General features: G+C 32.0%; 1 protein-coding gene and 1 long non-coding RNA gene across 4 annotated transcripts in view; one reads left to right on the top strand and one right to left on the bottom strand.

The window, feature by feature from the left end:
* LOC139490504 (uncharacterized) overlaps nt 1–17,469 on the bottom strand; it is a 154,580-nt gene that overhangs the window by 79,006 nt on the left and 58,105 nt on the right. For all 3 annotated transcript variants that reach the window (XM_071277282.1, XM_071277283.1, XM_071277284.1), the window contains 3 exons: nt 13,951–14,062; nt 11,502–11,732; nt 9,599–10,318 (listed from right to left, as the gene is read on the bottom strand). In XM_071277282.1, coding sequence (XP_071133383.1) covers nt 9,599–10,318; nt 11,502–11,732; nt 13,951–14,062 — 1,063 coding nt within the window. The remainder of the gene's footprint in view (nt 1–9,598; nt 10,319–11,501; nt 11,733–13,950; nt 14,063–17,469) is intronic.
* LOC139490507 (uncharacterized) overlaps nt 1–17,469 on the top strand; it is a 47,843-nt gene that overhangs the window by 13,526 nt on the left and 16,848 nt on the right. The window lies entirely within an intron of this gene.

Raw genomic sequence — 17,469 nt, 5'->3', positions numbered from 1 at the left:
ACCAATTAGTTAAGGACATACGATCATGACATTAATACAATTTCAATCCCACATTGATTTTTTTTAACAAAAAAAAAGCATACTTACAAGCTATTGTAACATATAGGATAAATGGGGTATATTTTTAAGACATAAACTTTTAACCTCGGAGGCCACTTCCTATATACAAGGTGATAGGATGTTTCACTGGAATAGGTCACCTTTTCAAGCTTGAAAATATGTGAATAAGTCGGGGAAAATATCAGAAATGTAAGATTAGGTCAATAAAGTTCCAATAACTTTTTTTTTGGTCATCTTTCATGGTGTGTAACCCCAAGGGTGGCTGGGGAATAGAAATATGGTCACTTGGTCTTCCTGTGACCGACAGGCAAAATTTCTGTCCCTATCCAATATACCTTCTTTTTCCAGTGGCAGTTCAAATTTCCCCGACCATCATCCTGGATGGCCTCTATTGCAAGACCTGCCTATTGTATTTATTGTTAACTTGTTCTTGTCATGAACATGCATGAAATATTTGCCACTGGACATTAAGCAAATTATAAGCAAAGTACAATCAATCAATCAACCTCCACCCCCCACCCAAGCCTAAAACTTCAGTTTCTTGGACAAGTCTCTACTTTGGATAGACATATCAATCTTTTTTTTCAAAAATAAACACATTTGGATTTTTGTAAAGATTTAGAATATCTTCCTTACAAACATGGGTATCCCCTTAATTTGTGTAACAATTCTTTGGAAATAATTCATTTTATTAAAAATTCAAGATCTTTTTTTTAAATTGCATTTTTTGTTGTATATTTATCTTATTAAAAAGAGTCCTCTGTGAATTCTTCATAAAAATTGGAATAAATAATTTCATACAGTACCAAGTCAAATGTTATTTTAAAAAAGAAGGATCCATGTACTGGTTCTCAAGCTAATGATTAAATTCACTCAAAAAATGCATCTTTTCCCAATATACTGTAGTTTAAGTATCATTTGCCCTGAAATGCAAGATGCCCTTTTAAAGGAGCACTAGCTTCGAACTATATAAAAAATCAAAAGTATGATTATTTTTGTTCAATCATTAATGAAAGTGAAATAATAATTTGCTTTTATCAGGTAAAATGGTTATATTAAATTTTGTCAAATTAAGCTAATAAACTTTGATAATGAATTATCCAATTTAGCCCTGTAGAAAGAGATAGAATAACGCATGCATTGTCCGTGTATGGGTATTTAAAGGAAATGAATGTCAACATTGAAAGTGACACAAAGGTAAATAATTTGATTAACTGATTTGATCCACACAAAATTATTCTTTTAAAAGTAAAAACGACCATAAACATAAATTTATAATCTATATTACAAAATTTAACAGACCTATAAAAATCCAATTGCACGAGTTGCTTTATCTATTTATATCTATGTTTATGCTTATATCACTTATATGGTCATAAAAGGTCAAATCGATAGTTAATAAGTTGGATCCTGGCTAAAATTCACATGAAACGAAGCTACATCTTATTGAGACCATGTCCTGTAAATTGTTTAATTTATACTTTTGATAGTTTGGAAAAATGTTTTTCATTGTTATAAATAAAATATTAGAATTTGAGTCAAATCAGGGAACATGAATTTGGCAGCCCTTTAAGGGAAAATGGGGTAAACTATTGACACATTAAAAATCTTTCAAAATAGCTCAAATTTAACTTTAGAATGTTAATGCTCCTCTTGTGTGATTGAAATAATTGTTGAAAGAACAGATTGATAGGTAAACGCAATACAGCCTTCACTCTTCGAGTTAAAACCAGATGCTCACGTACTACTGTGGTTTTGTTAATCATGTAAAATAAGGAAATAATTCTCAAAAGGAAAATACCAAGCAGAAATAATAAGCACCCTCCCCCAGGAAAAGAATGAAGTAATCCTATTGTATTCTTTAAAAATTACTGAAGACCCCTTTATATCATTATCAAAATTAGTTTTTAAGTTGAATTTGAAATCAGTTTCTTTTCAATTTTCCTGTGGATTTCTAAAGTGAACAACTATTTTTAGCCATTGTTGACCCTATTTTAATGGTCATCTGATACATTTTTCAATCAAAATACCTTAGGTGTCATCCATAATTGTCAACCATTTTCCAAAGTGTACAAAACATACACTTTTTCAGACCCCCCACCCTCCCTCAAAAAGTGTACATCAACCATTTTCAGATTTCAAGAGAACAATCAGTCATTCTTAATAAAAAGAAGATCCTGTTTATTATATTTTAGTTTAATATAGAAATTTGCATTGAAAATAAACTAAAACATATCAGACTGTTTTATTTGATGACATCTATCTGTGATGCTTGTGTTTTGTTAGAATAAAGAGTTCAAAGATTAGTGTTTCCCCTATCACACAGTGGGAACTCCAATGAACAAGAGGCTCTCAAGAGCCTGAATCGCTCACCTGAATTTTTTTGGTTTAATCTCTCATCAATGATTATTTTGGCTTTTCAATTTATTTAAATGTTCTTGAAATCGTCCTATTCTCTTCAAAAGCCAAAAAAAAAATCAATTTCTCCTATGTTCTATTTTAGCCATAGGAGCTATGTTTCTTGACATACAAGGAAATGAAATATAAAATTTATACTAGATACTCTGAAACTCTGAAACTCATTTAGCCTAAGTTTGGCTGAAATTGATACAGCAGTTTCAAAGGAGAAGATTTTTTAAAGTAAGTCAACATGATGAACAAATTGTGAAAAAAGTTTTCAAAGGGCAATAACTCCTAAAGAGGTCAATTGACAATTTTGGTCATATTAACTTATTTGTAGATCTTACTTTGCTGATCATTTTTGCTGTTTACAGTTTATCTTTATCTATAATAATATTCAAGATAATGACCAAAACTGCAAAATTTCCTTAAAATTACCAATTAAGTGGCAGCAACCCAACAATGGTTTGTTTGATTCATCTGAAAATTTCAGGGCTGATAGATCTTGACCTAATGAACATTTTTACCCCATGTCAGATTTGCTCTAAATGCTTTCGTTTTTGAGATATAAGCCAAAAACTGCATTTGACCCCTATGTTCTATTTTAAGTAACGGTGGCCATGTTTTTTGACGGATCAAAAATCTAAGCACACACTTTGTGCAGGATAATCTAAGGAACAATCATGCTAAGTTTCATCCAAATCCATTCAGTAGTTTCAGAGGAGAAGATTTTTTAAAGTTAGCAAATATGATGAACAAATTGTGAAAAATTGCCATTAAAGGACAATAACCCCTTAAGGGGTCAATTGACAATTTTGGTCATATTAACTTATTTGTAGATCTTACTTTGCTGATCATTTTTGCTGTTTACAGTTTATCTTTATCTATAATAATATTCAAGATAATGACCAAAAACTGCAAAATTTCCTTAAAATTACCAATTAAGTGGCAGCAACCCAACAATGGTTTGTTTGATTCATCTGAAAATTTCAGGGCTGATAGATCTTGACCTAATGAACATTTTTACCCCATGTCAGATTTGCTCTAAATGCTTTCGTTTTCGAGATATAAGCCAAAAACTGCATTTGACCCTTATGTTCTATTTTAGGTAACGGCGGCCATTTTTTTGGACAGATCAAAAATCGAAGCGCACACTTTGTGCAGGATACTCTAAGGAACAATCATGCTAAGTTTCATTCAAATCCATTCAGTTGTTTCAGAGGAGAAGATTTTTTAAAGTTAGCAAATATGATGAACAAATTGTGAAAAATTGCCATTAAAGGACAATAACCCCTTAAGGGGTCAATTGACAATTTTGGTCATATTAACTTATTTGTAGATCTTACTTTGCTGATCATTTTTGCTGTTTACAGTTTATCTTTATCTATAATAATATTGAAGATAATGACCAAAAACTGCAAAATTTCCTTAAAATTACCAATTAAGTGGCAGCAACCCAACAATGGTTTGTTTGATTCATCTGAAAATTTCAGGGCTGATAGATCTTGACCTAATGAACATTTTTACCCCCGTCAGATTTGCTCTAAATGCTTTCGTTTTCGAGATATAAGCCAAAAACTGCATTTGACCCCTATGTTCTATTTTAGGTAACGGCGGCCATGTTTTTTGACGGATCAAAAATCAAAGCGCACACTTTGTGCAGGATACTCTAAGGAACAATTATGCTAAGTTTCATTCAAATCCATTCAGTAGTTTCAGAGGAGAAGATGTTTGAAAAATTGTTAACGACGACAGACGACGACGACGACGACGACGGACGCCAAGTGATAAGAAAAGCTCACATGGCCTTTTAGGCCAGGTGAGCTAAAAAAGGCACCTAGCGCATGCAAAAGATTAACAAAAGGGCACATAAACTATGCCAAGAATCAAAGAAAGGGAAATGCATGGTTATATTGCATTGGTAAAGTATGGACTGACAGCTGTTGATGGAATCAGAGCTTAAGACAGCAATCAATAAAAGTGTAATGTTTTAAAACATTTTAAGTTTTTAAATTTCCCGCCTGTATTTCTATTTAAAAAGTCCCTGTAAATATGCCATTTATGGCACTATTATCGTTTGTGTATATACTGTAACGTGTACATGTATTGAATACTTTTTAAGGGTAAGGTTAAACTTCATATGGAGGTGCTCCTAATTAAAGGAGGCTTATACTAAGAAAAATAAGTTTACTTCCGGTTTACTGGTTTACTGTTTTGGAATACATTACAAGGAAATTAATCGGGTACCAGTTTAAAATCTTTTCACAAAATGGTGTCTTGTCAAAATCAAAACATTCAAAGAATTTAGTGTTTCCATCAGTTTTGTTTATTAAACAGAGTGAAACGATAACGATTTAATAAAGCAGGTGAAATTGACAATCGGGGGTACTGAGAAATGCTTGCAAACTTTTTGTTTAAAAAATTTACAAGTTTACATTTTTGAATAATTTAGTTTTCATATGATTTGATCTTTTAATCGTTCAATCCGTATTGACTGAGGAGAATTATGATATCAAAATAAATATCATCAAGTAAAAATAATAAAGAAAAAATAAGAGAAATACACCCAAGCCAATTCTCCATTTTATACATCGACCTTCCCTATAGCTACGGAAACGAAATAAATTCTAGAAAAAAAAAGCATACGGTAAAAATGTTGATTTTTTAACCCCCTCCCCCCCAAGTGTACGTTTTGTACACTTTGGAAAATGGTTGACAATTATGGATGACCCCTTATTGAAAATTGTGGCTAAATTTAATTCTATATGGCTCAGTCGATCAATAAAATTTACAATTCAAAGAGCTGAAAGCTCTGAGGAAAAATGATGCCACTGTCTCTAATATTGGGATATTTTTTATGCAAGTCTTGATTTTCACATACCATAATTAGTTTAACAATGCAACATGTCTCGTAAGCATATAATTGATATTCGTATATATGTCTGTGTGAAGTGAAGATGACAACTGGCTGTTTTTTTTAAGACAAATGAATAGGTCAAGACTACCTGAATTGTACAAATAAATACCGTAGAAAGGCTTGTATATTTCTCACTGGTACATAGTACGAACCCCCTTCTCCAAGAAAATTTTAGGTAATTTTAAATAATCTTTTTGTTACTGTTATCAAAGGTCTAATGAAACTTGGGTAATTTCAAAGAATTCTAGTCAGACCGGCACCTGGTTAAATTGGCACCTGTTCAAATCGGCACCCGGTATAGTCAAATCGGCATCTGGTTAAATCTACACCCGATATATTCAATTCGTCACCCATGTTAAATATATATTTTTAACAGTATTTTAAGCAAAAAGAGTAAAAATAAGAAAGGGGTTGCCAGATTTGTTTTCAGTATTTAAGCAAAAAGAGTTAAATACCTAAGGAAGGGATTGTCCAAAAATATTAACTTTCACATTTTTGGGGGTTCATGTACATTTTGTATATATTTATTTTTCTCAACTAAATGTGTATGTTCTGGACCGTATGAATATTTCGACCATACATGTACGGTCTGGACCGTATGCATACTTTTTCAAAATACTCATACAGTCGAACCGTATGCGTACAGTACAGTCTGATTAATATCGTTAAGAAGTTGCTTAAGTTTATAAGTTACAAATGCATGTAAAGTTCATGTACAGATCAACATAACTTAACTCTCAAATCAATATGGAAAAGTTTCAATTGTAATTGGAATAAAAACTTTATTTTTTAACTAATACAAAAATTCACGCTTATTGAACATGTTAAATCTGTTAATATCTTGTATTTAGCATGTCGATCAGTAATACATTAATTGAATTATAATCATAGAAATTTACGATTTCGGAAATTAACATGATGTGGGATGACAATTTTAGAATATTAGAAACTTTACAAAATAATGCAAATGCAAAGGAACATGAATGAACTGCAAACATGTAAATGTAAAAAATATATCATTATTGTGGTAGTAAGTGTCACCTTGGGCGAGAGTACCATAATAGGATTCAGATATACAATTAAACAAATATTTAATTTCAATTGTTCAATTTATCCATCTAAAAGTAATTGTAATGAACACAATTTATAAAACTAAAAATAAAGATTGTGATAAATGGTTAGCTCGTACTGGACCATACGCGTATACTCATATGGTCCGACCGTACACGTATGGTGGGACCGTACGAGTATACGTATACAGTCCGGACCGTACGCGTACAGTCCAAATACTCATACGGTCTGGAACATGTATTTTTAATTATATATATGAACTTATGAAGTATATTTCAGGAATTAAAGGTATTGGATATTTTTAACCAGTTGAGCATTTTACAGGAGTGTTGGCTTAATGCTGTTTAAACTTTCCTGAAAAAAGAACACCTTAAATTTGCTATTATTTGGCATGAAAGTTTGATTTATTGAAAGGGACTCGTAGTTTTCCATTTTATTTTTCTAATATTGTCTCATTGTTAAAACAACAGCTTGGGTAAGGGCTTCGTTGTTTACCTTTATTCACAACAACATATTAACTATGTACTTGGTAAAAGTTATTAATTAATTGAATAGAAAATATTATCACAAATTTTATTGGATGCCGAATTGACTTCAAATAGGTGCCGATTTGACTAGATGCCGATTTAACCAGGTGCCGATTTGAGTTGTACATTTCAAATCCTCTGCGATCGTTTGCGGTATTTTCTTGAGAAACCCTGTTTTCGATCATCAAACAGAAGTAGAAACTGCTTTAAAATGATTCTAGAACGCTTCATGATTGTTAAAATAAGTTTAATTCACCTAAAAAACAATTTTGAACTTTGCGATGTTTTGAAAGGAAGTTTAAAAAACACGTGTAAAAGAAGAAATTAACCGGTGAGAGTCGAAATCCGTACAAAAAAATATGACAGATATCACTATAATACGACTTTAAAAATAAAACAGTTCCATCCTTTTGTAAAACAGTCTTTAATATTCCTATCACATTAATGTTTGAAGGGTCTTAAGCTTATACAGACCAAGGGTCTTAAGCTTATACAGACCATTTAAGTCGGTACAAGGATTTGTATAGTAAGAAGGATTCTTGGTCGGTACGAAACACCAAAACGGAATGAACAATAACCGATTACGTTTTGTAGTTTACAAATTCTAAATGCATTGAACCAAAAGGAGAAATTTGTAATGAAAGGTTTAGTTATTATATTTATCACTTTTAATTTGATATTAAATAGAAATAACTTATTAATATGGATGAGTTAAAATTATAAGTTTGAAATATCATGAGAGCGACCTCTACAATATCAATAACAAAGATGGCGGAACGTAAACAAACCACCTCGCCGCGAATATTGAACTTGTTCTCATATTTCTTGCTAATTGTACTATATAGTCCCCATCCCCACTGGTAGGTCCAATTTTAGAGAATAAAAGCGCGGACTATACAAGCCTTCATATGGACAGGTCAACATTTTTGTTGTAAATACAATAAAGTATGTAAACTGGTTCCTGTCCGACTACAACACTTTGTTCGAGTGTAGCGGAATACAAGCAGATACCAGTTAGTTTGTAAAATAGTAAATATGAAACCGAGTGCGATAGGCGGAGGCAATAATCGACTTCCTGTTGTTCTGGTCAATGGTATTGGAACAATGCCGCTCACGCGTCATTTTCCAAAAACTGTGAAAAATGGAATTTGAAAGAGCATTCACTCCTGAAGGGGGCAATTGATAATTTTGATTGATTTGTAGAACTTAGTTTGCTGAACATTTTTGCTGTTAAGTTTATCTTTATCTATTATAATATTCAAGATACCCAAAAACTGCAAAATGTCCTTAAAAATACTAATTCAGGGGCAGCAACCCCAAAACAGGTTGTCTGATGCCTCAGAAAATTTCAGGGCAGATAGATCTTGACCTGATGAACATTTTTTTTCATTACAATTTTATTTATTACACAATTGTACTCTATTAGTATTAGTTCTTACTTAATGATATGGTACAAAAATCAACCAAACAATCAATTTGTTTTGGCCCCAGATGACTTTCAAAATGTTTATATCATTGAAAAAGCTCCAAATTATCTCCCTTTGGTGCAAAAATCTTTTTTAACTCATCAGTGAACTTATTGTTTTTTTTCAAGTAAGCTGTACTTTAACTAAACAATTGCAAAATTTTAAGCGATTTCTGTTATTTAGTTCTTTTTTTAATTCGTTATTACCTCTATTTCTCCTAATAGTTCAACAGAACAAAAATTCATACCTCTTTTGAAGGCAGATTGTGAGGTTAAATGAATAGTGACCCCATTTTTTTATTTTAGTTTTATATTAAACATATGTCTTTTATGATAAAGGACATTTAAAGAAAAAAGTAGCTAAATCCTATATCTAAATAAAAAATGGATTTATCCCCACAAGTCCCCTTAACCACATGTCAGATTTGCTCTAAATGCTATTTTAAAAATTTACCAAAAATTGTGAAAAATGGACTTTAAAGGGCCATCACTCCTTATGGGGTCAATTGACAATTTGGTCATGTTGACTTATTTGTCGATCTAAATTTGTGGAACAAATTTGCTGTTTACAGTTTAAGACTATCTATTATAGAATTCAAGATAATAACCAAAAACTGCAAAATTTCTTTAAATTTAACAATTCAGATGCAGCAACCCAACAACAGGTCGTATGATGCATCATACCACCATGTTCTATTTTTTGCCATATTGGCCATCTTGATTAAAAATGAATCTGATGACCCCCATAGGATTCATTTTTAAATAGATATGATAGGATGATTTTATTTGGCCCAGTATTTTTAGAGGAGATTTTTGTGAAAGTTGATAGACGATAACAGATGACAGACAGAGTGATGAGGAAACTCACTTGGTCAGGTGAGGTACAAAAAAGCATTCTTTATAAGCATGATAAAGATAATAAGTTAACAGATTATCAATGATCTTCCAAACATGAAGATGTTTCATGATTGCATTTCATCTCACTATTATAAGAAGCTTTCTATCCTTCTCTAATTCAATATCAAACACCTGTATACCATCATGTGCAGTTTTGAAATAAGGTTAGACTTGAGACACCCTTAACAAAAAGATTCCAAATTATAAAATAAAATTACCAAATAATACAAATTAAAACAAAATCTAAAATATTGATCATACTTCCATCAGCTTGAATACATGGAATATGTTCAGAATAATCTTGAAAAACAGCCAATAACCATGATAACTGCTCCAAGGAATAAAAATCTCTGCTTTCCACAGGATTATAACTCCACAAGTCTTTTTTAGTATGTAAAACTAGACCATCACACAATTTAACCAAGAGGGATGCAGCACTTCTCAGTTGTTTTGATTCTTCAAATAAACACTTTCCAAGGCCACAGCAATGCATAACTTCTTTAGCATGTGTTAGTCTAGCACTGTAATGCATGATGCCAGTATAGATTTGAATATTGAGACATTGTCTCCTATTTCTATTTATTTCTTGTTGACTTTTGCCTTTTTCATTTATAGACATCTGGTCAATACAAAGACTATTCATAAGTAACATGTTGTCTTTGCTTGATAATCTGAACCCCAAAACATGTGGCAATATCAATAAACAAAGTACATTAAAACTTATATTATATATGTCATATGTATGTGGGAATTGAAAAAACTCATTCATTGAATTATTGCTAATGACACTAACAACTAATTCTTCATTCTGTTGTGGAACTTTCTCTATTTTGATTTCTCCATCATCACATGTACAAACCAATAAACATTTAATATTTATTGAATTTAAAACATTCCTTCCTATGTTTGAGATCATCCCTTTATGTAACATTTGATTAGGTAACTCTTTTTGTTGAATATAGTGTCTTTTCAGGTCATGATCTACAAAATAATAAAAAATACTTTATATGTATTTGAAGTATTCATGCTACTAATTAAGTATTTATGCTACATGTACTAGTGCAGTCTGTATGTTCTGTGCTTAGTCCTATGCAACTCTATTTATTGAAGAATGTTTTAGATGTGTAGATATTTCATATACAAACAAGAATGTGTCCCAAGTACAAGGATGCCCTATCATTTTCTATGTTCAGTGGACCGTGAAAATGGGATAAAATCTCTAATTTGGCATTAAAATTAGAAAGATCATATCATAGGGAACATGTTTACTAAGTTCCAAGTTGATTGAATTTCAACTTCATCAAAAACTACCTCGACCAAAAACTTTAACCTGACCTGAAGCGGGACAGACAGACGAACGGACAAACTAACAGAGGCACAGACCAACAAGCATAATGCCCATAAATGGGGCATAAAAATTTTAAATAATAATAAACACAATGTCATGCTGATTAAGAAAGACCCTGTTTAACATGTTTAACCCCTCCACATTCTTTCTGTATGTAAGTGCCTGTCCCAATTTAGGTGCCTGTTATTCAGTGGTTGTCGTTTGCTTATGTGTTACATATTTGTTTTTCATTCTTTTTTTGTCATAAATTAGGCCGTTAGTTTTCTTGTTGAATTGTTATATACATCGTCATTTCCAAGCCTTTTATAGCTGACTATGTTATATGGGCTTTGTTCATTTACAAATGCCGTACTGTGACCTTTAGTTGTTAATTTCTGTGTCATTTGGTCTCTTGTGGAGAGTTGTCTCATTGGCAATCAAACCCCATATTCTTTTTTCTATCCTTAATTCATGTGTAGGTATTAGACATAATTAACAAGATTGCACACTGTGAAGTGCTAAGCATACCACACTTGCAGAAGAAAGATTGTAATATAGCCCTATTCTATGGATGTATAATATTTGTATTTAGCATTGAAATGATTGTAAGGGTATTGTACCACTTTCTAGATTAATACAGTAGCGATATAAACATGCTGCTTTGTATTATGATAAATTTAATGTGTATGTGTCATACCTGTCACCCTATGAAAATGAAAATGATGACCTGAATTGAAGAAAAAAATTGTGTGTGAAGTATTATTTACAAATTCTAATATAAAATTGTTTTATAAAATAAACAATCAATTCCTCCTGCTCTATGTATAAAATTATTACCTATACATTCTACAACAGATTTTGAATGACAAGTGTGTATGTCAGTTTCATGTTTTTCTAGTAAACAATCACTTGATAAAATTTCTGTAGAATATGTTAGGTTACATGATAAACCTTTAATTATAGCATAGGTGCTCATAACAGTCTCAGTATGGTCTTTGGGGATATGTTGACTCCAAAATATTTTTCTTTTAGTCTGTTCACTAAATTCTTGATACACATAATCCTGCTCTGAAAAACAATGTGAAGAGAACATTACATTAATGATCTGTATCTGAAATGTCTGTTAGGTTTCTTTTGGTTTTAACGGAAATGAAAACCTGATAAAACTGAAACTGCCCTACAGTAAAGGTGCTGACACTAAGCCAAATAGCAAAATTCAGAGAGCGTTGATCTATTTGACAGCAGCGGATCCAGAATGTTTTATAAAAGGGGGGAGGGGGCTACAGTCCTGCTTCAGTGATTAAGGAGCCTGTAATTCTGTGGTTGCTGTGTAACATATTTGTTTTTCATTCATTTTTGTTGAGCCTTTGACTTTAGTCGAAAAAGCGAGACTAAGCAATCCTACATTCCATCATCATCGGCGTCGGCGGCGTCCACAAATATTCACTCTGTGGTTAAAGTTTTTGAAATTTTAATAACTTTCTCAAACCATGCTAGATTTCTACCAAACTTGGACAGAAGCTTGTTTATGATCATAAGATAGTATCCAGAAGTAAATTTTGTGAAAATCAAATTCCATTTTTTCCGTATTTTACTTATAAATGGACTTAGTTTTTCTGCGGGAAAACATTACATACACTCTGTGGTTAAAGTTTTTAAAATTTAAATAACTTTCTTAAAATATCCTGGATTTCTACCAAACTTGGACAGAAGCTTATTTATGATCATAAGATAATATCCAGAAGTAAATTTTGTGAAAATAAAATTCCATTTTTTCCGTATTTACTTATAAATGTACTTAGTTTAACTGCGGGAAAACATTACATCACTCTGTGGTTGTAGTTTTTAAAATTTTAATAACTTTCCTAAACTATCCTTGGTCAATGTTGGTTTGTACCAAACTTGGACAGAAGCTTGTTTATGATCATAAGATAGTATCCAGAAGTAAATTTTGTAAAATGACAAATCCATTTTTTCCATATATTTTACTTTAAATGGACTTTTTTTCTGCCAGGAAACAACACATTCACTCTGTGGTTAAATTTTAAAAATTTTTGATAACTTTCTTATACTATTTTTTATTTGTACCAAACTAAGACAGAAGCTTGTTTATGATCAAAAGCTAGTATCTAGAAGGAAATTTTGTTAATATTTTGTACCTGTGTATCTGTATTTTACTTATTTAAATGGACTTAATTTTTCTTCCAGTTAACATTACATCCAGTCTGCAGTTAAAGTTTTTAAAACATTTATTAGATTCATAAACTATCCAGGATTTTTTTACCAAACTTGGACAGAAGCTTCCTACAATCCAAACATGGTATCAAGCGGAATATTTTTCTTGATTTTTTCCCTCATTTTTGTTGATCCTGCAATTTACAGCAAAAGTAGGCGAGACACTGGGTTCCGTGGAACCCTTACAAAATTTTTTGTACATTAATCATATTGTTAAGTAGGCCATAATTAGTTTTCTCATTTGAATCGATTTACATTTGCCTTTTTCCTTCTTTGGGCCTTTAAAAGCTAGCTATGCCCTATAGGCTTTGCTCATTGTTGAAGGCAGTCAGTGATCTATAATTGTTCATTTGTGTCATTTGGTTTCTTGTGATGAGTTATCTAAATGGAAATTCTACCACATCTTCTTTTTTATATTGTAGGATTATCAAATCATTCAAAGTGCTTGTGAGCACTGAAGGTTAATGATTGCTTCTGTTCTACAATTTTGTGAATTCTTAAATACAATATTGTAAAACATTGAATTTTATTTTGTGGGAAATTAAAAATTTGAGTTAGTATTGTCTTCCTTTGTTCTTCCTGATTGAACATTTGTAGCTGAATCTATTGTTATAACAAGTTGAATAACCATGCATTACTTGTGTGTATTTTTAATAATAAAAAAAAATCTTGACAAGTAGTTTTTCAAGCACACATCATATTGTAACGTAAATTGTACAACATTGACTTAAGATAGGATCTATACTATAATCACTTGACTGAACTATTTTAGTTAACTTATCCATGTTATCAATCTGGACCTTTAAAAAGAAAGATAATATCTCTTCACATTTTTTTTTTCATATACAATCTTTTTTCAAGTTTTTATAAACACACTGTGTGGGCCATAGCGTGTAAATATGTCTCTTTCTCCTTTATCACTTGAATGTCCATGTATACATGTACATACATAGACTTTAAAGTTAAATGTTTGAAATGCAAAAAAATTATGCATTAAAAGTTTTTTATCTATATTTTGATCATTTTTAGGTTAAAAAAGTTTGTTTATTACCTTTTATAAGCATCATGATAATGTCATAGTAGAATTCACTTCTTTTCTTGGTTGATAGTTTCTCAGCAGCTGATATTTTCCCACTTCTAGCCAAGAAGGCAAGTTTTAGAACCTACATGTAAGTAAAATGAAGTTCAAAATAAAAAAAACTAATGTAGCTTATTAGACCGTTGGTTTTCCCGTTTGAATGGTTTTACACTAGTAATTTTGGGGCCCTTTATAGCTTGTTGTTCGGTGTGAGCTAAGGCTCCGTGTTGAAGGCCGTACTTTAACCTATAATGGTTTACTTTTTAAATTGTTATTTGTATGGAGAGTTGTCTCATTGGCACTCACACCACATCTTCCTATATCTATTAGCCTACCATTTCTAATAATTTCCATGAAATTTAATTTATCAGTTATTTGTATTTTGTTCTTTAATATCATTCTTTGTTCATACAGTTTCAGTTATCCTTTGTTATCTCTGGCCTTCAAATCAGCTGCATGCATCATGTGCATAAAAGTAGTGAACTACCAAGGTGCATAGTTTAAATTTGTCAAAAGTTTGCATATCATTCTATGCTATTGGTATTTTTTTTCCCACCTGATATCATGGATATCACCTGTCTCTTGCAATAAATTGATACCCTTAACATCCAACAGTTCATTAATATTTAATAGCTGTAACCAAAATTATTTAAATAAATCAAAGTAATATTCACAGTATGATGATTTCAAATAAGAATAAAATGCTTCGCCGAGCACAACCTGATATAAATGCAGAGGTGAAACCCTTAACTGTTGACGCAAGTTTGGACACAATATCCAAGCTTGGAAGTCTCAATTAGTTTGGATTGCAAACAAATTTTTGACATAAAACAGGTTTCTGACACACAAAATAAATTTCTTCGCTTTGGAAACTACAAAAATGCTTGTTTTAGGCCCTTTTTGCTGTATGAATTGGGCAATTACCCCCAAACTTAATCCCAGCCTTCCTCTTGTGATATGGAAATTTGTGGTACAATCCCAAAGAGATCCATACACTTGCACACCAGTTTTTGGCCAGAAACTACAAAAATGCTTGTTTTTGGCCCCCTTTTTGGCCCTTAATTCCTATACTGTTGGCACCATAATCAACAAAATGAAACCAAACCTTCTGCTTGTGGTTTTAAACATTGTGCCTTTTGTGGTATAATTTCAGAGCAATTGATATACTTATACACAAGTTATTATCCTGAAAGTAGAAAAATGCTGGTTTTTGGCCCCTTTTGGGCCCCTAATTTCTAAACAGTTGGAACCATCATCCCCTTTCCTTTGTGGTATTGAACAATCTTATTAAATTTCATAGAGATCCATTCACTTAGCAGTGTTCTAGGATTTTTTTGGCACCTTGACTTACCACGGGTATGATCAATAAAAAAATTACTTACCCACATCTAAAAGTTAAATCCGCCAACCAATGCGGACGACGCAAAGCGCCGTCCGCTGCCCTTATGGCCGGGGGTCTGGGGGCCGCTCAAGGCCCCCTGAAGCTCTGGGGTAAATGATGCAAAATCCTGCATTCTAGCCATTTCCTGGCACCTTTTTCATGCTTCAGAAAGTACCCTTTTTTGTGATGTCAAATGATGTTTTGTATGAAGCAATGATGACTAAAGTGTATTGAAAAGTATTTGAAATATATGGCTTAATTGTAACTATATACCTATACCACCAGAAAAGTACATTGAACTATAACAGTACTTCACTGACTTTCATACCAATAATCCACTGTAAAAAAAATAAGGGACTTACATGCAACTCTTTTTAAAAATCAGACATGCTCTTTATAAAATACTGAATATTTTTCAGGCTGATTCACTGAACATTAATGATTAAGGATAAGTCATTTGTTGCACATAGATTTTAAATTTAAAAACTTTTATGACATGCTTTAAATTATATGTTGTGAAGTTTGTCTGAACTTTGAAATAGTCCCAGTTTACTTTTTTAGTCTGCACCAAAATCTTTCATTACTAATAGTCTGAAGACCAACACTTCAACATTTTTAAGTGACCATGCATTTACAAAGTTCTGCAAATACAAACAACTTTTCGTAGTCTGAAATTTTTTTTACTCGTCTGAGACATTGGACTGCTTTTTAATCAAATGCAGTACAAGATGAGAAATGAAGGTTGAGTACCAACAAATATGTGAACACAAAACACAGAAAGTAAATAAGGGTAAAATGAAGCAATACACCTTATCGCTATTTAGTCCATTCCGGGAAAAACAGTCATTTATACATACAACTTCCTGTTTGGGGTCACCGGCCGAAAAATGGAGGTCATCAGTAGTGAGCTGAGGGAGAATAAACTTTAGAAAGAGATCATCAAGAAACTTTGATATAGTATGATCTACTTTTTTCGAAATTAAAATTGAATTGAAAAAATATTTTGTTTGAAGTATTTTATACGGTAGTTTAAACAGGTCTCATTAAAAAGTATCATGCATGGTGAATTGTTTAAACAGGGTCCCAGACAGCTTCAACTGGATGAAAAAGTTGTGTAATTTTAGAACTTATCCGGAATGGAATAAATAGCGATTAGGTGTATTAATTAACATGTTTGAGTTACATCAAACCAAATCGATAAAACGAAAAATAAAATATCAAAACACGAAAAACACCTTAAATAAATAGTTAGAAAATGTTGTGAGAAATTTGTGTAAATGAAAGAAAGTTATGTAGGCTTGGAGCACCCCTTTTTTCTGATGATCATCATCAATTCTCAGATCTGCAGTGACATCACAACATGTAACTGACCAATCAATGATTAGCATTTTTGTTATGTAAACAATGTTGAGAGGTGATGCGGATAAGATTCCTCTAGATTTTCCATAGACTTATTGCAAATTAATTTAATTGATATATATCGTAACCAGTTGAATATAGTAATTTTACTCTTTTAATACTGTTAAAGACACTATATAATATCTCTATTTTGATTTTTAACATACTATAACCTCTCGTTAAAAAATTATCGGCAATATAAATAATCAGTAATCCCCTTCAAATAGATGAAAAATCTAGAGGATTCCGGATGGCATCAACTCCTGACAAATGTAAATGCCAGGATGTCCGGATCTGAGAATGTGATTATGGATTATGGGGACATATGGTTGGAACCCTTTTGAGAATGTCTGGCACCATCCTTAATTTTTTGGGATTCTCAGTCCGGAGTTAATTCTGCATTTTTGTGGTTTGGTACATATTAGTCCAAATAATTATGACGTCTGTCAAGGCTATTTTATTTTTTTCTGGGACGCCGTCGTGGGAAAGCGTCTCAGAAAAAAAAATAAAATAGCCTTGACAGACGTCATAATTATTTGGACTAGGTACATAGATATCGTCTTGGTACCTGTTTTGACGCGGACCAGAAATGACGCACCAATTTAGTTTTGGGTTTTATATTTCTAAACAAAAGCTGTGACGTCATCGATAATTACTATTCATAACATGATGGTGAAGGTCATATGACTACAACATAGATGCCTCAAACTCTG

This window comes from Mytilus edulis, chromosome 10 (assembly GCF_963676685.1).
Source record: "Mytilus edulis chromosome 10, xbMytEdul2.2, whole genome shotgun sequence".
NCBI classification, from domain to species: Eukaryota; Metazoa; Mollusca; class Bivalvia; order Mytilida; family Mytilidae; genus Mytilus; species Mytilus edulis.
The sequence above is the reverse complement of the archived record's forward strand: the minus strand, read 5'-3'. Positions and strand labels throughout refer to the sequence as shown.